General features: G+C 37.4%; 2 protein-coding genes and 1 long non-coding RNA gene across 6 annotated transcripts; all 3 read right to left on the reverse strand.

Moving 5' to 3' along the window:
- Positions 1 to 13,615: 13,615 nt before the first annotated feature.
- On the reverse strand, positions 13,616 to 16,142 carry LOC145033388 (uncharacterized). 2 transcript variants are annotated; one of them, XR_013677518.1, is made up of 7 exons: positions 15,839 to 16,142; positions 15,702 to 15,745; positions 15,350 to 15,493; positions 14,614 to 15,216; positions 14,373 to 14,489; positions 14,205 to 14,252; positions 13,616 to 13,812 (listed from the first exon to the last, which is right to left on the reverse strand). It is a non-coding gene; the product is annotated as an uncharacterized LOC145033388 (long non-coding RNA). The 2 variants fall into 2 exon arrangements; XR_013677517.1 differs by lacking the exon at positions 15,839 to 16,142 and having other exon boundaries at positions 15,702 to 15,832.
- A 475-nt stretch (positions 16,143 to 16,617) lies between these two features.
- Positions 16,618 to 17,192, reverse strand: LOC145035167 (uncharacterized). Its single transcript, XM_078983757.1, has 2 exons — positions 17,189 to 17,192; positions 16,618 to 17,111 (listed from the first exon to the last, which is right to left on the reverse strand). Exons 1-2 carry the CDS (start codon positions 17,190 to 17,192, stop codon positions 16,618 to 16,620), a joined length of 498 nt encoding a protein of 165 aa, XP_078839883.1.
- A 7,081-nt stretch (positions 17,193 to 24,273) lies between these two features.
- LOC145033389 (Polynucleotidyl transferase, ribonuclease H-like superfamily protein) lies at positions 24,274 to 26,440 on the reverse strand. 3 transcript variants are annotated; one of them, XM_078982023.1, is made up of 8 exons: positions 26,175 to 26,309; positions 25,887 to 26,038; positions 25,559 to 25,707; positions 25,354 to 25,411; positions 25,117 to 25,185; positions 24,951 to 25,046; positions 24,719 to 24,808; positions 24,274 to 24,579 (listed from the first exon to the last, which is right to left on the reverse strand). In XM_078982023.1, the coding sequence occupies exons 3-8, from the start codon at positions 25,705 to 25,707 to the stop codon at positions 24,529 to 24,531; spliced, it is 513 nt and encodes a 170-aa protein (XP_078838149.1). In that variant the 5' UTR covers positions 25,887 to 26,038; positions 26,175 to 26,309; the 3' UTR covers positions 24,274 to 24,528. The 3 variants fall into 3 exon arrangements, with proteins under 3 accessions (XP_078838149.1, XP_078838150.1, XP_078838148.1); XM_078982024.1 differs by lacking the exons at positions 25,887 to 26,038; positions 26,175 to 26,309 and adding an exon at positions 26,343 to 26,440; XM_078982022.1 differs by lacking the exon at positions 25,887 to 26,038 and having other exon boundaries at positions 26,175 to 26,322.
- Between the last annotated feature and the right edge of the window lie 108 nt (positions 26,441 to 26,548).

Here is a 26,548-nt window from a genome sequence, read left to right on the forward strand (position 1 = left end):
GCGTTAAAAAAATACTTATATAACCCATAATAATAGCCCAAGTATTTATTATATGTTCTTAATAACGTTAATATAATTAAATAAAAACTATATTAAAAATAGCGTAGGCGTAGCTCACTTACAACGGGTTTTATAGAAAACCAGGCTTTGCTTGGAGCAGCGTTTCCGAGCCGAAAAGCTCTTCTTCTCGGAGCCGTCGAGCACTCCGGGGCTTCCGCCTCGTGCTAGGGAGGTTCCCTAGGCTTTTCGGGGGATTTCGGGGCTAGAGAGAGGTTCTAGAGAGAGAGTAAAGAGAAGAAAGAATGGGAAAGGTGTGAAGAAAATGAGGGTGGGAGAGGTGGTATTTATAGGGTGAAAATGGCTGAACTTGGTGCCACATGTCACCATCTAGTGGCAAGACTTGGGGAGAAAGCAATGGCCAAGATTGTGCCACATCACCCATTTTCGCATAGCACACTTCCGACTTCTAAAATCCGTAACTTTCACATACGACCTCTGTTTTTGACGTTCTTTATATCCACGCGTAGGTAAAAATAATATCTACAACTTTCATTTTGACTCCGTCGGCTAATTCTCGACCGATCTTAAATTTAACAGTACGAGGCGTTTAGACTGTTAAATGACCGCGAAGAATTCGTAACTCCTTCATACCGACTCCGTTTTCGTCTGTATTTTTACCGTTGAGTTCCTATTAATGAGATCTTGAACTCTCATTTAGGTCACGTAAGCCAAAAACCGCTCGAACTAAAATTCGAGTTTCGGGTCGTGCACTGCTAAGCCGAATCTTAGAAAAATCATAACTTCCTCATACGAAGTCAGATTTGGGTGTTCTTTTTATCGACGCTCTTAGTTTAACATATTCTACGACTTTGGTTTAGATTGCTAAGGATAAATCTCGCTCTATCGTAAATTCACTATTTACGCTTCCCGGTGCCGTGCCGGTTTTGCCGTAAAACTTCGACGGGTCATAACTTCTTCGTTATAACTCGGATTTCGGCGTTCTTTATATGTACGGAAACCTTGTGACATATTCTACAATTTGGTTAAGATTATTTATTCTAAATAATCTTTTGTCGAAAAGTCATTTTCAACCCATATTGCCTCTAAATTGACTAGCCCGGATCTGCGGGCGTTACACCAGCTGAAAGAGACTGATGGGGTAGGCAAACACCCATATATGCTAGGCGGTTACCAGTTGAAAGAGATCGAACGGGTAGGCCAGCACCCGTATATGCTTGGCAGTATGTGTATTGTATGGTATGTGGTATGATGGGGTAACTCACCAAGCTTTGTGCTTATGGTTTTCAGTGTTGGTTTCAGGTACTTCTTCTTCAAAAGGAAATGAGTTGGCATGATCACAACGCATCACACAATGATTTCTGTATTATGAGATCTTTGGGAGTTGTACTCTAATATTACTTTTCTATGATATGTTGTGGGTTATTTGATATGTTGTTTTTTGATTATGAAATGAGTTAACACTATTGATGTTTCATACTATTGGTTTTATAACTACTTATTTAAAAACGAAATTTTTGGCTCTAAATTTTCGGATGTTACAGATAACTAGTGTTGGTCCCAACCAGGACTCAATTGATGTGTTCAATTTGAAGTCTTATGTCGTCATCACAAATCAAGAAATCGGGGGGAAAATTGGACATTGAGATTGATTATAATCCATGTTTCATGTTCGCATGATATCTAGTAGAACGTATGAATAGTTGATCATTTATCTTAGGACCAATGTCTGTTTATTTCAGAGTTCGGCAGTTCCTAAGGAAGCACTATTTATTGTTTAATCTAGAAGTTATATAAGTAATTAGTTTTAGACTTATCTAAGAGGGAGACTGTTGGATTAGGTGTCTAATTCAATAACTAAATTAGTATAATATTGAATTATTAGCAAAGTCCTTTTGGGTTACCATTCAAACCTAGTATTTGAATTTGATGACTTTTAGAGAGTGAGAGAGATAGATATATATATATATATATATATATATATATATATATATATATATATATATATATATATATAGAGAGAGAGAGAGAGAGAGAGAGAGAGACTGATTTATTAATTTATTATATGATTAATAAATTAATTAGAAATCAAAATGAATTTATTAATATTGTCATGCCCCATTCCTGGTATGTATTTTAAATCAATTTATTCATTTTTGTACAAGAACTCGACGAGTTGGAGGCCCCAAAATCGTCGAGTAGGAACGGAAATTTGGACGCGGAACCTAAAGTCTACTCGACGAGTTTAGGGACTCAACTTGACGAGTAGGGCTGCCAGATTGAAACCCTAATTTTTAGGGTTTAGCACCCTATTTAAACACCTTAACCTCCAAAGGTTGGCCTCAATTGCAACCTCCATCGTCCCAAACCCTAGCCACGAAACCCTAATACGCTTTTGGAGAGTTTTGAGCCATTTTGTGCATCCTTTGTGATTTTGAAGCTTGAGAAGGAAGGAAAAGCTTGGGGATTCAAGAAGAAGCTAGTAGATACGGAGTTTGAGTTGCATTTCTGACTCATTTGAGGTATAAAGTTGATACCTTGGCTTTCTATTACTTAGATCTCCATTTAGGGTAGCATGTTGTCACTTTTGTGCTATATTGAAGTCATTTTTGGGATTTGAGTATATCATGAAGTTGTGACTTCGGATCTAGGCACTCGTGAGCTTATGAGGCTTAAAGTTTCCAGCTTTATAAAGCCTTAGCCCTTCCCCATGCCCTAGATCTCTTATATAGCTTAGTTTTAGTGTTTCTAGCTTCATGGCACCATGTATGGACGTAAAGTTTGCAACTTTACGTGGTAACTTAGTCCTAAGGGACCAGATCTATGGTTTGGAAGCATTGAACTCGACTGGAAATGATTGAATGGGTGTAGACTAAGAGAAATCAACGAGTTGTTCATGTAACTTGGCGAGTTGTATCATGATCCCAAACCTTTTCTGATTCCTGAGCAAACTTAGTGAGTCTAGGAGACGACTTAGCGAGTTGGTTAAGGTTTCCAGGCTTAGAAGATTAAAGAACTCGACGAGTTCAAGGAAGGACTCAACGAGTTGTAGCCAAAAGTCCTGATTCTATGGATAGGAGGAACTTAACGAGTTGTGAAAGAACTCGACAAGTTGGATCGTGATTCAGGGTTCTTGATTCATGGAACTCAACGAGTTGGTGGATTAACTCAGCAACTTGTGTCAACCAGGATGTTGACTTTGACCAGGATGTTGACTTTGACTTTGACCTTGACCAAAGTTGACCCTTAAAGGGGTTATGAGTATAAAAAGGGTAATTAAAGGAAATGCTTATGTGTAGGAGTCTAAGAGGGGTCGATTTCAAAGCAGGAGCCTTTGTAGCTATTTCCCAGTTATCGAGGTAAGTTACTTTCTAGTGGGTCGAAAGCACCAATGTCGGCCCACTAGTAGCTGATTATAATTGAAATGATTGTCTTTGTGATAATTGTCTTGTATGCCACTATCTGTTATGCTTTATATGCTAGTATGCTATGATATTATGTGATAGTGGTAGGAGGGGTAGGATAGTCCCTGGTTACCAGTTGAAAGAGACAGAAGGGGTAGGCCAACAACCAAAAATGCTACGAAGTTACCAGTTGAAAGAGACCGAAGGGGTAGGCTAGCACCCAAATATGTTAGGTAGTAGGAGATTTATATGTATATGCTAGGATATTATGTGGTAGTTGTAACATCCCATTTAAAATAGAATAATTAAATGATAAACCCGAAACACGAGAGGTGATTTTTAGTATTTATATTATTTTAGCCCAAAATCAAATAATAATTAATGGAGTGTTGGTTTCGGGAAGCCAAATGACATGATTTAGAGTCTCGGGGGTTAGAATGTAATTTTTGGATTTGTTTTGCAAAAGATTCTCAAAGTGGAGGGCCATTTGGTAACATACGGACATAATATGAAAGGATTTATGGAAGGCAGGGTTTAAATGGTAAACACTGGATTAAGATTGAAAGAAATGTTATGGGGAGGGACCATTTCTGCCATTATGGCAACAAGTTTGGAAGAGTCGGGTATATAACTCTTCCGGTAACCCTAACCCTAAGGGTGGAATGCAGCTGTCACCCTCCCTCTTCGTCTCCGATGTCGTCGCCACCATTCATCTCGTCCATTCTCCAACCACTTAGTACCATTGAACAACCACTGGTGGCTCTTGTTGTCCGTATTATCGAAGACCGATGGGGACCGGGAAGACACCATAGTTTATGGAAGGCAGGGTTTAAATGGTAAACACTGGATTAAGATTGAAAGAAATGTTATGGGGAGGGACCATTTCTGCCATTATGGCAACAAGTTTGGAAGAGTCGGGTATATAACTCTTCCGGTAACCCTAACCCTAAGGGTGGAATGCAGCTGTCACCCTCCCTCTTCGTCTCCGATGTCGTCGCCACCATTCATCTCGTCTCCGATGTCGTCGCCACCATTCATCGCCGCCGCCGTTATGGATGTCAAGCCGTTAGCACCGCTGTTTCCATTTCCACTTTCCATTGTTAACAATGATGACCTACAATATGACACCAGTGAGTTAAGACAGCCACCTCCGACCACCGCCTGCCGATACAGGGCGGCTGTGTGTGTGAGTGTGTGTTATTATATGTGTGTGTGTGTTAGCTGGATGTTGTTGTAAATTGTATTGTAATCGTCCGAAATAATAATAGAAAACTTATAACCACCACCGTGAGGTGGTGGCTACCGCCTCCTGCTGCCACCAGCCGCCATGTTGGGTGGCGGTGTGCCTCGTTTGCGTTTTGACTCGTTTGGGGATGCTTGGACAAATTGGGCCCAATGAAACCCTAATGGGCCCAATGAAACTCTAGTGAGCCAAATAAAATCCTAATGGGCCCAATAAAGCCCTAATTGACCTAAAAGCCCAACCATTTGATTAACAGGCTAGTATTTGGGTTGAAAACCCTAATTAGGGTTTGGAAAACCCTAATGCCTTGAAAACCTAATTTTGGGATTGATCGGGACCGCATGAGAATTATGTAGTAAACCTAAAATAATAATTAATAATCAGGTGCAAATTAACCTAAGGCAATATTGGACTTAATGGATTAAGTCCTTAATGGAATAAGTCCTTAACGGGTTAAGTAAGAACACTTAACCCTAATCATCATTTCATGTGAAAACCCTAATCTCACTCGGGCCTTGATTTGGGCCTTTCTTTTGGGACTTGGTGATTGGGTTATTGATGGGCTATCCAAGAACAAGTAAATAGACTAAAATAGTTAGATGGGCCTTAGGATAAGGCTCATGTGATGGACTTGGGCCTAATGTGGAAAATTAGGCCATAACTGGTCCTTGATAATTATGTGATATTGGGCTATGAGAATACCAAGAGTGGACTAGAATAATTGAATGGGACTTAAGGAACGACCATGTATAGGTCTAGGCCCAATTTGGAAAATTAGGTCATATGTTGGGCTTTGACCTATTAGTTGACTGTTGGGTCTTTGGGGTGTGAGTTGGACCTTGGGCTTGGAACCCAATTATTAATTGGGTATTTTTTGATGTTGACAGTTCGAGAATCTGTCAACCAGCAGCTGGAGTTTTATCCGCGGGACTTCAGCAGTGCCAGGTGAGTTGTCCTCACTATATCAATAGGGTCTAAGGCACCAATGTCGGCCCTTTTCGAATCTATATATGGGTTATTGCACTTTACGCTTTATGATATGTATCCTGGTTATAGGATGGTTACTATGTTATAGATTGGTTAAATCAGTATCCTGGTTATAGGATGGTTGTTATGTTAGTGATCGGTTAGATCGGTATCCTGGGTATAGGATGGTTGCCATGATTAATGATATATTAGACCCACATGCTTAATTGTTTATATGTATGTGCACATGTTTGTTGGTTTGGGGGAAAGGGTACAGGCGGGTCTTGTTGTGTGCAGTAAGCTAAGACACCCCGGGCGGAATAGGTAAACTGCAGGCCCGGGTCGGGAAAATATAGTCAGATCGAAGGCGGTCCGGATAGGCTGAAGGCCCTGAGGAGGGCGGTCCAGACGTGCCGAGGGCTTGGAGAGAGGTCCAGATAGACCGAGGACTGGGAGTCGGTCCATTCAGACTGATGGCTTATTATGCATATTGTTTGCTTATATGTTTATATGATATGGTTATATCTGTATGGTGTTGGTATTTTGGGGGTAACTCACTAAGCCTTCGAGCTTACATTTATCGATTATTGTTTCAGGTACGTCTGATGATCACGGGAAGGCGAAGGCGTGATCATACAGCTCCTCATATTTCATGATTTTATGATTTGACTCTGGGGACACTCTGATGATTAAACTAATTTAAAAACAAACTATAATAAACTTAATGGTTTTAAATGTTTTAAAAAGCTTTAAATTGGCTTGAATTTTATGGGTGTTATAGTAGTGGTAAGGTGTGAAATAGTCCCTCGATACCGGTTAAAAGAGACCGAAGGGGTAGGCCAACACACATATATGTTAGGCAGTTATCGGTTGAAAGATACCGAAGGGGTAGGCCATTACCCAGATATGCTAGGCGGTTACCGATTGGAAGAGACCGAAGGGGTATGCTAGCACCCCAATATGCTAGGAAATACATTATTGTATGGTATGTGGTATGATAGGGGAACTCACTAAGATTTGTTCTTACGGTTTTCTGTTTTGTTTTCAGGTACTTCCTCTTCGAAAGGAAAGGAGCCGACTTGACTGCATCACATCACACCCGGATTTCCGTACATGAGATCTATGGGATCTATACTCTGATATTATTTAGTCATGATATTTTTTTATTATGGATACATTGGTTTATGATATGAGTAGTTCTATGGTTGTTTTCATAACAAATGGTTTTATAATTGTTTATGTAAAAATGAAATTTTTGGTCTTAAATTTTGGGATGTTACAAGTTGGTATCAGAGTCTTGGTTCGAGGGATTCGGACACACCTTCGAGTGTGTCTGGACTCAAATCGAGGGTTTGAAAGATTTTTTTAAAAAAATAATTTTTCTAAAAATTAAAATAAAGAGTTTTGAGAAAGAATATGGTATGTGATGTGTGTAATCGACTGAGCTCAAGTAAGTTTCCCCAAGATACCCATACATGTTTGTTATGATATATGATATGATTATAATAAATGCATGCTAGATTAGAGGTAAGGGTCTAGGAAGGATGCCTTGTATGCCTACTGTACGATTATGAGAACTGCATGCTAGATTAGGGCGAAGGATCTAGGAAGATGCCTGATATACCTAATGTATGTGCTTACTGAACTGCATGATAGTACTAAGTAGTCAGTGATATGATAGCCTGATTAGGATATGCTTAGTTTGGGTTACTCAATGCCCGAATGTTACACGCTTTGTGCTTTTAGGAGTCCTAGTTTTCTTTATTTAACTAGTAAACCAATACGTTAAGTTACATATTGCGAGGACTAAATAATTTTAGAAGGTTAGGTCTAGCCCTATTTCATAGCTCTTGTCTCAGTCCAACCATAGTAGGGTAAGACCCCTCATTCGAAGAATTATCTAGTCTTAGTGATATGTAATGGTATTCGCGAGCTAGTTAGGGAGAGATATCAGGGACTTCCTATGCAGCTGATGGCGGAGAGTGGGTTGGAGGTTACCCTAGGATAAGCCTAGGATGAGATTAGTGCATTGAGCAGTAGTAGTGAAAGGGACTTGGTGAAGTCAAGGAAATCCTTAAGGAAAGTACGGATAGATGTGGAAGGTAGTATAGGCCTGTACTACTAAAAGCAGAGGATACATACTCTAGTCAAGGAGGGTTGAGATAGAATCAGGGAACTTGTATAGTGTGTGACCTCTTGAGATTATGTATGACCCTGACGATTTTGTGTTTTGTTACAGAATGGTGGTGACACGTCACGAAGCAGGAGGTTCAGGGTCTGGATCAGGTTCATGTTCGGATTCCGAGCCGGTTGATGATGGATTACGCGAGTTCATCGCATATGAGATTGTGAGAGGCATCCTTGAGGAGACCCTGGTGATTTTTAGGTCAATCAAGGAAGGGATCATTGAGCTGATAGAGGATCGCCTCAGGGGATTCCAGAGTGACATGGCATCTAGCCATTCAGGGACACACACACTCTCCTTCAATGACTTTAGGGCATGTGGTGATCTAGACTTTCACGGGGTGAAGGACCCTATTGTGTCTAGGAGATGGATTGCAGACATCGAGTATGCATAGTTGACGAGCTTCTGCCTTGAGGAGTCAAAGGTCTGGTATGCTGCAGGATGTTTAAGAGACAGAGCTAGAGCTTGGTGGGATGCAGTCAGTGATTCATTGGGAGCCCCAGCCACTGAGGCTATGACCTGGTCGGGCTTTGTGACAAGGTTTAGGGCTGAGTTTGCGCCGGTTGTGGAGCTTCAATAGCTTTCCAGTGAGTTTCTGGATATGAGGCAGACTACTGAGTTGGTGGCGGAGATTACCACCAAGTTTAGGGAGAAGGCCTTACTGGTGCCTCAGTACATGGGAGATGAGGAGATGAAGAAGACCCGGTACCATGACATGTTGAGAGCTGACATTCAGAAACATGTCAGCTACTCAGCATGTCCAAATCTGGAGGATATGATAGCCAGGGCGAGGGAGAGGGTGATTCATATAGAGCACCTCAGGAAGAGGAAGGCGAAGACTGGGCAGGCGACTGGGGTTTTTAGGAAGAAACCCAAGGGATTCGATTCTAGGTCGAAGGGCCAGCAGGGCCAGAGCCGCTGTGGGAAATGCGGCAAGACACATGAGGGAGCTTGCAGATTAGGGGGATCAGGATGCTATAAGTGCGGCAATCTTGGGCACTATGGTAGGGATTGTACTGCTCCTATCCCCACCCTTTAGACATTAGACCTGATTTGATTTCATTACAATCAAAAAGGAAATAAAAAGGACAACTTCCCGAGATTGGTACCGGCAACGCTAGTGGTGGCGCCAGCTTTAGCGACCATGCGGATCACAGATGGATGACAGGGCAAGGTAGATGCTCCAGCGGTGAGGAGTCGAGCCTTTCAATTGACCGTCGAGGAGGCACGTGCCGCACCGAATGTGCTGACGGTATGTTTTCTTTTCCCCAACTCTTATTATAGTTCAGTTATGATATTTATGTTTTATGTGTTTTGTTTAGGATCGTTCCATGAGAACGATATCCCAGTTCAAGTGTTATTTGATTCGGGGGCTACCCAATAATTTGTATTTCTCACACTCAGCAAGAGGTTTGCTAAGTCTTCACCCATGTTGGTTTGTCCTTTATAGGTTGAGATTGCTGACGACCAATCTGTCTGGGCATCGGAGGTCTACAGAGACTTTGTTTTGAGGATGTATGATGAGCGTTACCTCATGGATTTGGTTCCCATCCCTTTGCGTGGGAACAAGGTCATCATAGGCATGGATTGGTTGAGCCCTAATGGGGGTGGTGATCGACTGTGCGCAATAACTGGTATGTGCCAGGACCCTAAGTGGGGGAGAGTTGGTGATTCAGGTCAAGAGGCCGTAGTGCGGGCTGACTATGTGTTCAGCAGCGAGGGCTAGATGCTACTTCCAGCAGGGATACATAAGCTATGTCGCCTATGTTATGGATACCCGGGAGAAGGGTAAGGTGACTGTCAATAATGTGCCAGTGGTGTGGGAGTATCCAGATGTTTTCCTGGGGGATTTTCCTGGGATACCTCCAGAGAGACAGGTGGAGTTCAGGATTGACCTAAATACGGGCGCGGCTCCGATAGTTGCAGCCCCATATCGTTTGGCTCCTCCGTAGATGCAGGAGTTATCTATACAACTTCAGGAACTATTGGACAGGGGATTCATTAGACCAAGAAGTATACCCTGGGGTGCCCCGATTCTATTTGTGAAGAAGAAGGGTGGATCCCACTGGATGTGTATAGAATATCAGGAGTTGAATAAGGTAACGGTGAAGAACCGTTACCCACACCCGAGGATTGACCTCTTCAACCAGCTACATGGTGCATCTTGGTTTTCCACGATCGATTTACGTTCAGGCTACTACCAGATGAGATTCAGTGAGGAGGATGTGCAAAAGACTGCTTTTCAAACTCCCTATGGCCATTACGATTTCGTGGTGATGCCGCTTGGGCTCACCAATGCTCCTTCCATGTTCATGGACCTCTTGAATCGCGTATGCAAACCGATGTTGGATTGGTTTGTGATAGCCTTCTTCGATGACATCTTGGTTTACTCCAAGATGCAGAAGCAGCACAAGGAGCACTAGTGAGATGTGTTGGATACCCTGAGGAGGGAGAGCTTGTACGCCAAGTTCCCTAAGTGTGAGTTCTGGTTGCGCGAGGTGAAGTTCTTAGGGCACCTTGTCAACCAGAACGGTATTCTGGTCGCCTAGCCAAGGTGGAGGTCGTGATGAGATGGGAGGTTCTGAAGGGTCCATCCGAGATTCGGATTTTCCTTGGTTTAGCATGCTATTACCAGAGACTCATACAAGATTTCTCCAAGATAGTGGTACTACTGACCCGGCTGACGAAGAAGGTTGTTGTATTTCGATAGGGGCCTGAGCAGCAGGCAACGTTTCAGACTTTAAGGAAGAGATTGTGCGAGGCGTCGATCTTATCCCTGCCAGAGGGTGTTGAGGATTTTTTGGTGTATTGTGATGCGTCTATTTCGGGATTAGGCGCAGTATTGATGCAGAGAGGGCACGCCATTGCCTACGCCTCGAGGTAATTGAAGCCTCATGAAACGAACTACCCGACGCACGATCTGAAGTTAGGGGCGGTTGTTTTCTCCCTGAAGATTTTGCGGAATTACCTCTATGGGTTTCGTTGTACCATTTACACGGACCACAAGATCTTAAGGTACCTCATGGATTAGCCGAATCTGAACATGAGACAACGTCGGTGGTTAAATATGGTGAAGGATTATGACTGTGAGATCCTTTACCACCTGGGGAAGGCCAATGTTATGGTCGATGCACTTAGACGCAAGACAGCACCAATCAGAGACATTTGCTTAAGGATGACAGTGGTGACTCCACTTTTGGAGCAAATCTAAGAGGCGTGGGTTGAGTGTATGAAGGGGGAGTGCCGGAAGTGTGAGCGGATCATAGGCTAGGTGGCCTCGTTTGACTATGACAACCGTGGGTTGCTGACCCTACATCGGAGGGTCTGAGTTCCTTATTGGGGAGGGGTACGCCGGGTACTAATGGATGAGGCCCACAAGTAGAGGTTCTCCATCCATCCCGGGGCAACGAAGATGTATCGGGATCTTCGCCCTGATTATTGGTGGCCCTGCATGAAGTGGGACATAGCTTGGTACGTGGAATGGTGCTTGACCTGTAGGAAGTTCAAGGTTGAGCACCAAACGCCTTATGTCAAGACACAGCCGTTAGATATCCCTGTGTGGAAATGGGAGGATATTACTAATGATTTTATCACGAAGCTTCCTGGGACTGCACAGGGAGTGGATTCAATTTGGGTCATCGTGGATCGATTGACCAAGAGTGTCCATTTCATTCCGATCCAGGAGAGCTTTTTAGCCGATAAATTGGTCGACATTTACATCGGGGAGGTAGTAGCTTGGCACGGGTGCCAGTTTCAGTGATTTCAGACCGAGATGTACGGTTTAGTTCCAGATTTTGGAAGAAATTTCATGACGAGCTGGGCACTCGTCTGCACTTTAACACGGATTTTCACCTGCAGACGGATGGTCAGAGTGAGCGAACCATCCAGACTCTGGAGGATATGATGCGGGAATGTGTCTTAGACTTCGGTGGTAGCGGGGATACTTACCTTCCCTTCGCAGAGTTTTCCTACAATAATAGCTACCGCACCAACATTGACCGTCCTCCCTTCGAGATCCTTTATGGGAGGGATTAATTAGATTAATTAAAAATGCATGGACTATTTGGTTATTTATTGAAAGTTGAAGCAGGAACGCTCTAAATCGTCATGGAATGAGGTGGACAAAAGTAGGCTAGGAATATCCTAGAATTTGCATCCATAGGGTAAGGATAACAAGATAAGACAATTTGATTATTATACTAATTAATCTAGGCATTATCCCTTAATCCTTAGCTTTGGCCCAAGTTTCCTTCAACTACATAAAGACCTCCTTGATCTCATATTTTTGACCACTCCTTTCCAAGAAGCTTAGGCCAAAATTTTGAGCTCCCATATTCTCTCTCTTTAAGCCTCCTTGATTCTAGGGTTGGGTGTGAACCATTAGAGGCACGACATTTGTGGTGCTAGCTTCAAACAATTTCAAGAAGGTTTCTACTTTGATTATCTACTAGCATAATCAAAAGGTATGTTTTTATACCCATTTATGATTTTCGAAAATCATAGGGTTCTTGATAATCAAATTGATTATTGCATTCAATAGTGAAAACCTATATCCTTAGGATGTATGCAAACTTAGGGTTTTATTTATCTGCACAAGATGTGATTTTGTTTTGTATAAATCCCATCATTTATGTTTGTCAAAACAATTGAATGGTTATTTGATAGTTTTTTTAGGTTTATGTCATGGATATTTGATACATGGTTGTGCAATATATGATGATGTTTTTGTTGTTTATTTTGCTTATATGTTGATTAAAACAATGTCATTGCATTTTGTTGTATCCATATTGCGTTGGGAAGAAGATAAGTGATGAAATCGTTTGTCTTTGGGGTGGGGAAGGGGGTTTAAACTAAGTTGGGGAACTCATAGTGAAATAACAGATATACCCTAATATGAGGGGTACATAGACAAGACTAAAATCTAAAATTAAACGAAAATACAAAAAAGAACTAAGGGCAAAAAAAATTAGAAACCATATAGGCCACACAACGTTTTTCAATGTTGTTCTCAAAGTATTAAATATGTAGTTTAACCACAAAGACCGACTGTGTGATTTCTTCTTTAAATTATGACAAATATTATATTTTATAATTCTCACAATATGTAAGAATTTTATCTTTATCTAAGTTTGATTTGATTTGTCACTTTATTTTATTAGAACTTTAAAACTAACATTTTACCTTTTGAGCTTTTTTTTTTTTTTCTTTATTAAATTATTCTATTAGCTAAATATAGCTACAGTAAATGCTACTTTATATACCGGAAAAAAAGATAACATTGTTGCATTTTAATTTAATATTTCACTTTCCTTTTAATAAATATATTTACTAGTTGATTGTGGGTCGTTTTTTTTAACGGTATCGTTAAATAAAATAAAAAGCACAGGCAAGGAGCTCAAGCCAAATATAACTAAGTTACCAACTAGGCCAATCTATCAACTTGGCATTACTACTATGCTTAATCCAATTAAAAGTGCACATACAACAGTGTCGGTCAGTGTCGGTCCAAGACGATTTGAGGTTTGGGGCAAAATAAAAGTTAAGACCCTTCACTGCCACACTTCAAAAAATTTTGTTAAATTTACAAGCTTAATACACATTGCATTTTTAGAGGGGCCATAACATTTGAGTAAAATATAACTAATCTGGATTTGTACAAGGTTCGAACGCAAAACCCCATATAGATACATTTCTACAGTTCAACCAGATGAATTACAAGGGTCTTTTGTTATTTTAGGGGAAAATATATTTTTTATTATCTCAAAACTATATATATATATATATATATATATATATATATATATATATATATATACTAGGGATGTTTACAAGCACGGCCCAAGAATAGGAAATTTGACACAATGTATGGAAATTTGACACAATGGTTTAAATTCAAAAAACCGGTAAATGAGCTGAGACATCCATTCCCTACAATTTCACCCTAGTAGTTCGTGTCTTCAATATCCTTATAACAATTATATATCGAAAAGAAAGAACTGCACAAGCAAGCAAAACCATTAAGTTGAAATGGATTGAAAATGTCAGACATGGATTGATAATCTAGACATGGATTGATAATCTTATATAAGTTAGAAATTTTTTGACCTACATAAATTTCAAAATAATAAAGGGGGTGTTCTTATCATTAAGAAGTTTGAGTTTTCTTAATGTAACTTAACTTCTCGACTGTTTCTCAAAATTTGACTATTTGACCTAAAAGAACTAAAATTTTAATATACCTTTCAATTTTAGGAAGTTGTCACTGGCATAATAATGTTAAAATGATTAATTTGCATTTATCGACACTAAAACCATATTTACAGGTGTGAAGAAGAAAAAATTTATGTAATGGAAGATGAATTCATAAAGATATTTGAACTTTACTTACCCTCTTCTACATTTGCTACAACATGGTTCTACTCCCATGGCATTTTATCTTCACAATGACGATCAGAATACAATCAACAGATCATATTATATAATATATAAACAAATCCGCAATCAGAATCAAATTATAATACTTAAAAAAAAAATGACGAAATTGAACTCCACAAACCTGATTATGAGCTCAAATTGGCATTAACTTATGTAATAAAGTTCAACCAGCCAGCCACATTCAGATGACAAGATTAAGATTTAAAAAGTACTCAAGCAGCTATCACGCTAGAGCTTTCTGGATATCATTGGTAAATAAACTTGATAAGCCCCATATTTCAGTAAATTATTTAGCTAAAATCCCAAATCAATATATCATTTCACTCGAATTACAAAGATTACGGAAAAAAAAACGGGATTACCTTTGTTCGTAGCCTCAAACCTCCACCAAATGCTTGTTCTAACTATGCTTAAAAAACTCCATATTGGATTCAATTGAAAAGGTTACAATGCGAGTGGGATAAGTTATTACATAAGTTCAGTTGAAAATTAAAACCTAAGTCGACGAGCAAAAGCTAGTTCTGAAAATTCTCAATATTACATCGCCTTCAGGAGAAGACAACTTTGATGTATTAATTATTATGTTTCCTAATAGAGACTAATTTTCTTCCAATCTGCAGAGTCTCTATAATGGAGGCAATTCTGAAAATTCTCAATCTGCAGAGTCCCTATAATGAAGGCAATTCAAATTACCAGTTAATTGAGGGCACCTGCCTTGCCTCTTTTTTACCTCCGTTTGACATAAGTAAGAACGGGAGGTGAGAAGATGCTTTCACACCTTTGAATCTATTGATTTCAGTACACATCTCATTATGAAGCTTTCTTACTCAGTTTTCAAATTCAAATAAAATCCACAATAATCCGTAAAATACAACTTCACAAGTAAAGTATTGATAATCACATGCCTCAATTTCATAGACTGCTTGCAGCATACCTAAGTTTTACCCCATCGGAGCATAGAAAACCTATCGTCGCATTCACCACAATCCCCAGGAAAAAACGAAACCAGAAACAAATAAAATCAAGTGAGAACCGCATGATTTAAAACATCCAAATCGATTACATCAAACAAGAAGTTGGTTCCATTTGAGAGTTTACCTCAACCTAGAAGAATTCGCCGGTTTTTCAATGGATAGAAGAAGATGGAGGCCAATCCATTAAACTGATGATATCAAAGTTCTCGTAAGGAGAGAAACATTAGCCTTAACGCAAACTTCGTGAACCCTCCATCAATTTCATGCGCTTTTTTCCCATCAACATGACCACCAAATCAGGAATCGATAAAAACGAGATGAAATAAACAAAATAAAAAGAAAAAAATTGTCAGAATAGGTGAAGTTCAATCTGATGCAAGAAGATAAAGATGACGGATAACCATGGAATGAAGTTATAGAGAGAGAGAGAGAGAGAGAGAGAGAGAGAGAGACGATGGTGTATTGTTTATACATACCTCTTATTCACCTCCTCTTTTTTAGCCATATTGAAGGATGATTTCTCAACATTGTTGCACAAATAGAAATCATAGATAAACGAACATGAAATAGAATAAAGGAAATAGAAATTGAAGATCGTATAGAGTTTTAATACCTGAGGAATAGAAAGAGAAGAGAAGTTGAACAATTTTAAGAGTCCAGTCAATTTGAATGTCTGAATCGCTTTCTAGAGAGAGGAACAGCAGGAGAAAAGAAATAGAGAAGTAGAGGCAGAGGGAGAAGGGAAGGAGACGATGATCTCTAGGTATGTGTTGGGAATGGTGAAAGAAGAGAAAGTAGTGTCCTTTTGCATGAAACGTGTCTTCCTTAAGATAATGAAGAGCAGATGACTCATTTGGAAGAAGGTTGAATTCTTATTTATGAAAATTTCCATCCCCACGCGCACAATATGGAAAAGGAGAAACTGAGACGCGCCAAAACAAAACTATGCGTGAGGAACACGAACAAAGCTTAATATAAAAAGCTTTTCGTGTGTGTGTATATATATATATATATATATATATATATATATATATATATATATATATATATATATATATATATATATATATATATATATATATATATATATATATATATATATAGTATTAATCACTATTTGGGGATTTAGCATGGCCCGGGGCTGTTGCTCAGGGCCCCCACGTTCTAGGGCCGACCTAGCCATACATTTTAAAAACATTACTATGAAAAGATTAAAAGAGATTAACAAAAAAAACACGTATATGGTCTTGAAACAAATTTAATTCCTAGGAAGCATGACCAAATGTGATTGAGACCAAGATATAGAAAAGAATAAAATCCAGATTTCAAGAGAATCAAAACGCATTATAACATCTTCCCAGGAAAAAAATACTAACCAATAAACAACTAAATCTAATCATTGGACAATTTGGGCTTATCAGCCATAATGAGACTTTCAATGCCTGGAGGAGCATCAAGCACATCTGCATAATCATCATCATCATCTTCTTCTTCATCCATGGCAAGTTCTGCAAGAAACCTTGCACACTTGTTTTCTTCAGGAGTTATGGAACTCAGAGTAATTTCGTTTTTCTTGACCAGCTTTTGGCAATCTGAGATCTTTGTCATCCAAACTGAACTTTTTGTATACATATCAGGTTTCTCATAAGCTTTGAAAGCATCTAAAGAATCAGTTTCCAATGTGGTGTTTTGTAATCTTAAGCTATCAATTAAGTCGACTCCTTTTAAAATGGCCAATAATTCAGCTTCAATGCACATTGAACCAGTTCCAAGATGACCTGTAAACCCTCTGATCCAGCGCCCATTTTCATCCCTCAAGATTCCACCATATCCGCTTGATCCCTGGTCACCACTGCTAACACCACTTGTATTTAGCTTGTATGAACCTGCAATTCATAAATAGACTCAACTTTTCACTCACCCGTATAAAGAAAGACAATTTTCAAAGACGAATATCACATACCCATTGAATAACCCATATTTGGAAGTATGTAAACATGACTGAAAGTGTCGATGCATTAGATACATCTTATAAAACAAGAGAGAGACTTTTCGTTTTCCATGTTTAGCCCTTTCAGCTGCCTGGTAGGAGGAGACGGACACACACTACCCATGGTCATTTTGGTCTTTTCCAGAAAGTTACTTACGATGTTCAAAAAAAAAAGTTATTTGCTCGTATGAAAATATAATTAATGTTTTTAAACATGATAATATAGCTCTTTCAAAAATTATTTTACAATTTTTTTCTAAAATTTTTCATATAATCTTTTTAACATTTTCAGCCCTTTTATAAATTATTTTACACTATTTTTAAACTTTTTAACATATTTTTGTTAACTTTCTTTACTAACCTTTTTAAATTGAATTACAACCTTTTTAAACTTTTTTACAACTGTTGAAAAAATATAAATATAAATATTTAATAAGTTTGAAACGTCATAAAAATAAATAAATGAAAACTTTACAAAAATTAAGGTTCAGATAACATTTTTAAACTGTTTAATAAAAGGGAACTGATTCGTACACAACACTTTTTTTCCATACACAACAATTTGTGCTTTAAAGTGTTGTATTGTACAACTCTATAACGCATAAATTGTTGTGTACGGCAAAAAACTGTGGTGTACGAATCACTTCCCTTAATAAAATCTAAAAAGAAATGATCCTTCTTAAACCTTCGTAGTATATTAAAAGAGCTTAAAAAATATCTAAAAGAAGTTTAAAAATTTATAAAAAGTTAAAAATGGTTGCATAAATGTTAAAAAAATAAAATTAAAAAGTGAAAAAAAAAGTGTTATAAAAATGTAATAGATTTTAAAAAAAAAAAAAAAATGCAAGTCTTAAAGAATACTAAAAAATTGAAAAAAAAAATTAAGATAATTTTGTTAAAAAAAAATCATTACTTAGACAAAGATGTATATGTAAAAAATAATTTATTAATTAAAAATAAAAATCAATTATTACTTAATTATAATGCATTTTAATATGAGTCCTAAGGCTGTGGGAAGTGGTCACCACCAACCCACCGAAAAAGTGTTGTCACGTCAGCTTCACCACCAACTCACTACACATAGGAAATGGTTACCACTCCACAATTATCTCTTTTTCATTTTTTACTTTTTTATGATTAAATTAAATAAATAAATAATTTAAAACATAAATATATATATTTTAAAAACATAGAATAATAAAACCATATTTCATTAATATATATATATATATATATATATATATATATATATATATATATATATATATATATATATATATATATATATATAGAGAGAGAGAGAGAGAGAGAGCTAGTTGAAGGCTTAATTTCAAGGGTATAATGAGAAACAAAGATACATTTTCAGAGACCATATATGTAACTACAAATTAAAAGAAAATAGATGAAAGTCACGTTACTGTTACTGGTACTATTACTGCTTATTTGTGATTGGTTGTCTTGGCCAGTCTTTGCACTCTAGCCACACCAAGTCACCAAACCTTGGGATGGTGTTCACTAGTTTTTTGGGATGGCATGTAGGATTTCATGTGTGGGTTTGTATCCCACTCCTCTTAGCCTAAGGATAACCCGTTTGTTTGCCATCGGCACATATTGCGGCTGCAAACATCCCCCCGCAACCAATTTTGTTGTCGGCTGCAAATCCCACATACTATTGACACTGAAGAGACATATTTTTGTTGTTATAAAACACTCCCCATTTTTGTTGAGTTGCATCAATAGTTTGTACTTTGATGCATTTGAAAAAATACACAATAGTGGTAGTATATGGTTATGGTTAGGAAATAATTTCATAGGCAAAAATATGACAACACCCTTATCATACGCAAAGATTGGTAAAAAAACAAACGCTTACGTGGCATCCTATGTGACACACTTATACCATTAACAAAAAAACTATCACATCCTATAGCATAAGACCATACAGTATGTTTGTCATCAGGGGATTCATGATTATTTGTCACTATCCCAGGTGTTTGACTAGTAGTGGGATATTTCTGTGGTCAATGTGTTTGACTAGTGGTGAGATATTTCTGTGGTCAATTGTGGTGGGGAACACTAACCACCACACCCAATCATCTTTTTATCTTTCTCTACCTCTCTCTACATTTTAATTAATTAAAATATACATTTTTTATGGGAAAATGACTTATAAAAGTAAGAATGTTTCAAAAATGTTCAAAAAAACCATTGTAGTTTTGTATGTTCAAAAAATACCATCCAACTAAAGCTTTTATAGTGAAAAACACCAACAGACTATTTCTTTTGATCAAATGTTACCTATGTAACCGGCAAGTGTAGGTTAACTTTTAGAGTTTACCGGTGACAAGGAAAAATAAATGACATAGACCTATGCAACCTGATATGTTCGATTAAGGGAGCGTACGTGGATTAAAGGCTTTTCTATTCAGATTCGTCAATTAGAGGAACAACTACAGGAAGAGAGTGAAGAATCGTCTTGGGTTCAGTGAAGAATTTTTAGGGTTCGATCGTTCATTAGTGCATCCAACATAATGTGAAGCCGATTTCTTTCTACAACCGGATATGTTCATCTTCATGTAAGTTGTAGTCTCATCTTGAATCGATTTCTATTCCAGATTGTGAAGAAATGTCTATAGGGTTTATGTAATTTTTTTATTCTTCAAATACTCATTAAGATGTAGTTAACTTATTAAGGTGTAGGTTTAGTTCGATTTTTAAAGATTTTCCTAGTCCACATACGACTTGTGATGTGGTTGCTAAAGCTTCTTAAAAACTCAGATTATGGTATTTTTTCGATGATTTTAAGTTTGTTAAGTTGTAGTTTTAGTTTAATTACAAGTGGTCTTGAAAGTAAATTGTTGTCATTAGTATAAATGTGAACCGAGAGTATAAAGGTGTTTAAAGTACATTGTTGTAATTATTATGTCATTTTAGCATATGTTAAGTTTATATATTGACTTTCTCTCTAATGTGATTATGTGACTTGCTAATCTTTGGCTTTGACTTTTGCAGTGCTTAAACCTTCAACAACTTGACTTTGACTTTTTTTCAATGTTGTTCTCAACAGATGGTGCGCTTAGTATACATGTTTATCATAATGAAATGTTTGTTCCTGAGCCTTTGATTTACTTCAATTCTGATAAGAATTCTGTTACGGGGATGGACTTACGAAACATGGAGTTCAAGGAATTCATTATCTACATTCGAAATTTGATAAGGGATAAATGTCGTGATATGTGTTATTGTCTTCCAAATCGGGCCATAGTGCCTTACGCACATGTTTGTAATGAATATCATCTACTTTTTATGCCCTTTAAATTTGTTTGTACATCTAATGTTTTATATTCTGTTTTATGCCCATGTTACAATTTTTTTGGGTTAAAAATGAGTGACTTTAATAGGTTGTGACCAAACTGCCCATATATATATATATATATATATATATATATATATATATATATATATATATATATATATGGTTAAAAATGAATGACTTTAACAGTTTGTAACCAAACTGCTCTTGTATATAATTTTTTTTGGTTAAAAATGAGTGACTTTAACAGTTTTTGACCAAACTGCCCCTGTGAATGTAAGTTCAAAATAAATAACCAAAAAACATTGACATCATTTAATTTAGACCAAAACTATTTCAGTCTAACATGTTTTTCAATCTGTGATATTATACATATTTATAGTATAGTTATAATAGATGGTATCTAAGTGTAATTAATATATATATATATATATATATATATATATATATATATATATATATATATATATATATATATATATATATATATATACATTAAACCATGTACAATTTTTTAATAATCAAAATATAATTACAAATCATAATGGTATCAGAGCATGGGATCTAGCCTAACCGTAAAAACAATTCTGTCGGCCACACAAATTGCCGATGAATCTTCTACTACAATTGACCAAGCAGATACTAATCATCCTCCATGGCTCTTCTTGCTAGCTTCACTACTGCTGAGAAGCATTCTCACAATACTCACAAGTTTGCTTTTACCCTCTCTCCAACCAATTACGCATACTGGAAAGCCATGATCAAACCCTTTCTTATTACAAACAATCTTTATGGCTATGTAGACGGTACAATTATGTGCCCTGAAAAACAACTTCCTCCTGCAGCAGCCACAGCTGCTGATCTGAAACCTGAACCAAGAGACAACCCAAACTACTCTATTTGGGTCGCTAATGATGCCCACGTACGCATGCTGATAATCTCCACAATCTCAGAAGCATCTTTTCGACACGTACAAGGTACCGCCTCTCAAGAACTCTGGCTTTCTCTTGAACGTGCATATGCTCCACACTCCTCATCTCGAGAATATACTCTCAAAACACAATTATTGAGAATCAAGATGAAGGGAGATGAAACTACTAATGCATATTTGAATCGCGCTCAAGAATATGCTGATGCTTTAGCGGCTATTGGATCTCCTGTATCGGACAAAGATTTAGTTACGCTTGTTGTTTCTGGTCTAAGAGAAGAATACAACAGTCTTAAAGCTACAATCACAGCCAGACAGTTTCCTACCCCATTCACTCAACTACATGCTCATCTTAGTGATCATGACTTCATGATAGGAAAAACACGGAACCCTACAACACCAGTTGTTCAAGCGTTCCACACAACTACAAATGCAACCTCAACACCTTATGCATCAACATTGGCAGCTCAACTGGGTCCTCATACTACTTCCCTCAACTCCCTCGGCTTCAACATTGTACCAAACTCAATCTCTGGCTCTCAACCAACAGGTCCTCAAGCCTATTATGGATCTCGAAACAACAACCGTGGCTCCTACACTCGTGGAAGACATGGATCCTCTCGCCCTAACAGCAATCGTGCACGAGGTGACCGCCAATTCAGCTGGGCTTCAAACCAAAACACCGTCTATGGCACATGCAATCGGTGTGGCATTGGTCATCTTCCATCACAATGTCCAAACAGAGATCCATCTACTATCCGTCCGCGCAACATTGCCAACCTTGTTGAGAGTCATATCCCCGCAGGCTCCAGCTCATGGTTTCCTGACACCGGTGCCAATGCTCACACCACGCCTGATCTTGCCAGCATGGACGATTCTCGCACGTACCAGGGTAATGACAATCCACATGTCAGTGACGGTAAGGGTTTTCCTATTCTCCACATTGGTTCCTCTCGTATCTTCTCACCAAACAAAACTTTTCAGCTCACAAACATCTTACACGTTCCATACATCACAAAACAACTTCTTTCAGTTCAAAAATTTTGTTTAGATAATAATGTCTTTTTTGAATTTCACTCTTCTTTTTTTGTCATTAAGGACATGTCTGCACGCACTACTCTTCTCACGGGCCCCAGTGAAGATGGTCTCTACAAGCTCAAGCCTCAGTCGTTCCGGTCCAAGTCTACTTCTCCTGTTGCTTTCTCGGCTGCCCGTGCATCTCCTGTCATATGGCATCGACGACTTGGACATCCTCATCAGAGTCTTTTAAATTTTATGTTTTCTAATTTTTCACTTCCTGTTACAAACAAGTCTTCTTCTAGTTTTTGTTCATCATGTCAACTTGGAAAAATCTTCAAAATTACGTTTACATGTATCTTCTTTTCGTAGTAATAAAATACTTGATTTAGTTTATTGTGATGTGTGGGGGCCTGCTCCCGTTCTTTCATCTAATGGTCATCGTTATTTTCTATTATGTGTTGATTATTTTTCTCGTTATATATGGTTCTTCCCTATGTCTCAAAAATCTGATGTATTCAACATCTTTCAAAATTTTATTACAATGGTTGAAAGACAATTTTCCACAAAACTCAAGCGTGTTCAGCCTGACTGGGGTGGAGAATTCCGCCCTCTATCCAACCTTTTTACAAATCTAGGTATTATTCATCAGCGTTCTTATCCCCACACAAGTGCTCAAAATAGATTTGTTGAATGACGTCACAGACATGCTTTTCTCCATGGAACTCTTGCCAAAACAGTATATATGAAACAACCACCAGGTCTTGTGGATCCAAAGCACCCAGATCACGTTTGTCTGCTAAAAAATCTATATATGGCCTGAAACAGGCCCCCCGGGCTTGGTTTCAACGTCTAACTCAAGCTCTGCTTCTTCTCGGTTTTCATGGATCCAAGACAGATCCCTCGCTCTTCATCTACTCCCAAGGTGGTACTCTCCTCTACATGCTGATTTACGTTGATGACATAATCCTCACAGGCAACAATAGTGATGCGATAAACAATATTGTTACTCAACTTGGGAACACCTTTGCCATCCAAGATCTTGGATGTCTAAATTATTTTTTGTGAATTGAAATCGTACCAACCGGAGACAGTGTCATCTTATCTCAGAAAAAGTACATCTTATCTAAATTATTTTTAATCCAACTCATCTTATAACCCATAATAACAGGTTACCAGGAGGTTGGATTTGAACAAAACTTAAACTTGGCTGGTATTTTTAATACAATGACTTTAGTTGGATGATATTTTTTAAACAAGCAAAACTTCAATGGTTTTTTTTTTAACGTTTTTATAATATTCTTACCCTTATAAATCATTTTCCCTTTTTTGGTGGATATCTCATAGGTTTAGTAGTTGGATGTGGTGATAAATAATATTCACCATTATAGTAGTTGTGATGAATATAATGGATGGTTTAAAGACACATAATACCCATTAATTATGGAAAATATTACTATAATTTAATGTGAAATGCATTAATTATAAAAAATATTCTCCATAATCATAATATATTTAACATTTTTTAATGAAATATATTTCTATAATTAAGGTATTTCACATTTAATTATGATAATATTTCTCATAATTAAGAATTTTTCATTTAGGGGTTTTGGTACATGTTAGAAAATCCCAATTGCCAAAGGTATTTTTAACTAAAAAGTGTTTTTTAATTATTATTTAATAATAATTAGTATAGTTATGACATTTGATTAAGGGTGTTTTTTTAGTAAAAGATGTCTATTTAGTAAATTGGGTGTTTAACCATTCCCTTGTCAAAATACAAAAAAGGACCCACAATAAAACTTGATACACAAATTAAATAAGACCTTCCATAATATGTCTTTGAGATATCTATCTATAAGAATCTATTATTACATACATAATTGTTGAAGAAGGAATACAATAATCAGGCCAAACTAAGCTACTGGTATGATCTAAATTATAACTCCTCTATTGACATTACATTTCAAAGTTGAAATGCAACCCAAATTGTAGGATTTGTAATTTAATATTTGAATCATCATAGTGATGGTCTAGAACAAGGAGGGATCTTTATTGGCTTTGCTCTGTCTCCACATTCCTGTTAACATAATCCAGATATCCCTGCCAACACCCATAAATGACTAATGAATCCTCATTTCAGATTACTATTTCTCTTTCAAAAAAAAACATCAGCATGATACATGTTTTTTTCTCTTGTTCAACAACTGCATTATATTATGGGTTTAAAAATTTTGAATACCTGCAGTATTCCAACAGCCGCAAATTTGTCATTTATTGTTTTTGCTTCCACTGTGGAGAATTTCAATGGCTCCAACAATAGATCCACATTCTGTTGCCGATTCAATTTTCAGTGTGACAACATTCAAATTTTCAAGAATAAGCCAACATTTGTGAGATAAATGTCAAAAAAAAAAATAATAGATATATTGTTCAATAGAAAATGGGGGATGTGATAGAACATATTATGACACCTTTGATGTGAAGCACTCGTCCCAAAATGTATATCCAACACCTTCAAGTTTCCCCGTTTTACAAAGGCTGTCAATAAATACTTTCACTTGGGTAGCCTAACACAAGTGAACAAATTCAGTCATAAATTCCAAAGTCAATAAATTTTCTACATTAAAAATAACATACTTCTGGACAGTTTCTTTGTCTGTCATATGGGCACCCAACAATAAAAGCCGACAAAGACAGTTTTGATATCTGCACACAAAAACAAGAATAAAATAAACCCTCAAATTACTCAATGATCCCAAATAAAGTAAAACAGTAGTCTTTATAACAACAAAAAGCTTACTCCCTTGTGACTGACTATAATAAGGAGCAAAAAAATTACATAAAAGAGAGCATTTTGGTTGGGTTCAAACTAACCAGAAATTCAAAATCAATAGCCATCAAACCGATATTGCTTTTCTTCCTAACCAGGACACTGCAACATGAAAACAACCTACTCTGTTATCGCATGCTGATGCATATTAGTTATTACAAACAAGTATGAAACATAAACTGGAAGGTGGAGTGACTTTATAAAATCAATATAGAAGAAGCATTTATGAAAAACATGTTGATAAGTTACCTTAAAGGTGAAGCAACTTTATTGTTAACATCTGAAACCGCGAGGCCAACATACTTATCACCGACATCTAAACCAAGCAACCGCCCTCGTTCTCCAGCAGGCGTTTTCAGCAACTTCTGGTACAGACTCAGCGGCTTCATGTGCTTCATCTGTCAATTCATTATTCAAAAATTAGCTCTTTATATGCATTTGAAATCTTTTCAAGCGGATTCTAAACTCTGACTACCCTGAGTTTTATCAATAACATTTGAAATCATATAAGGGGCACCACTACCACTCTCTTTGACGACAAGTACAAGGAGAAAATATGAAATCATATAAGACTGACCCCCGATAATAGTTTACTTTTATGCAGTAGCAAGTAGCAGAACCGAGCGAGGCATGTAAATTGTAAAGTAAACCCAAGAGACCAGAACTACAAGAAGAAATTAAGCAAGCAAGCTAGACGGGAACTAGGTAACCAAGCTGAAATCAAATTAGCTGAGATCGAAACACCAAAATGTAGGTCAGGCATTTGTACAAACAGTTGGAGAGCATCAACATTCAACAAACACAAAGAACAAGAAGCAGAGGAGGGGCACCAAAACATCAACGTGTCTATGACTGTACTCCTTACCATCGATCGTGCAAGCTAAAAGAACATGAACAATTCGGACAACAGATTCCCTTTCACGCCTCCCGACTCGATTTCAATTGCATACCTTTAAATTTTTTCTACAGGTGTTTGGTTTTTTTTTTAGAAAATAAATAAATTGTGTATTACATATTTATAATGTTTGCATACCTTAAATTATGAAATCTATTCTTTGCGATATGAGACTTTCAAATATGCTGACTGCTGAGTTTTCACTTTTCACCGAGAAAAAGATACGAGGTGGACATAGTAATTAACAAGTATAATACTCGAAGAAAATGCCCTAATTAATTTGAGCCTATAAAATATATATGTTGACCTTTTATTCAACTATGTATTAATAAATTGTTTTATAT

The sequence above is a fragment of the Lactuca saligna genome, chromosome 3, assembly GCF_052625555.1.
Source record: "Lactuca saligna cultivar CGN05327 chromosome 3, ASM5262555v1, whole genome shotgun sequence".
Taxonomy (NCBI): Eukaryota; Viridiplantae; Streptophyta; class Magnoliopsida; order Asterales; family Asteraceae; genus Lactuca; species Lactuca saligna.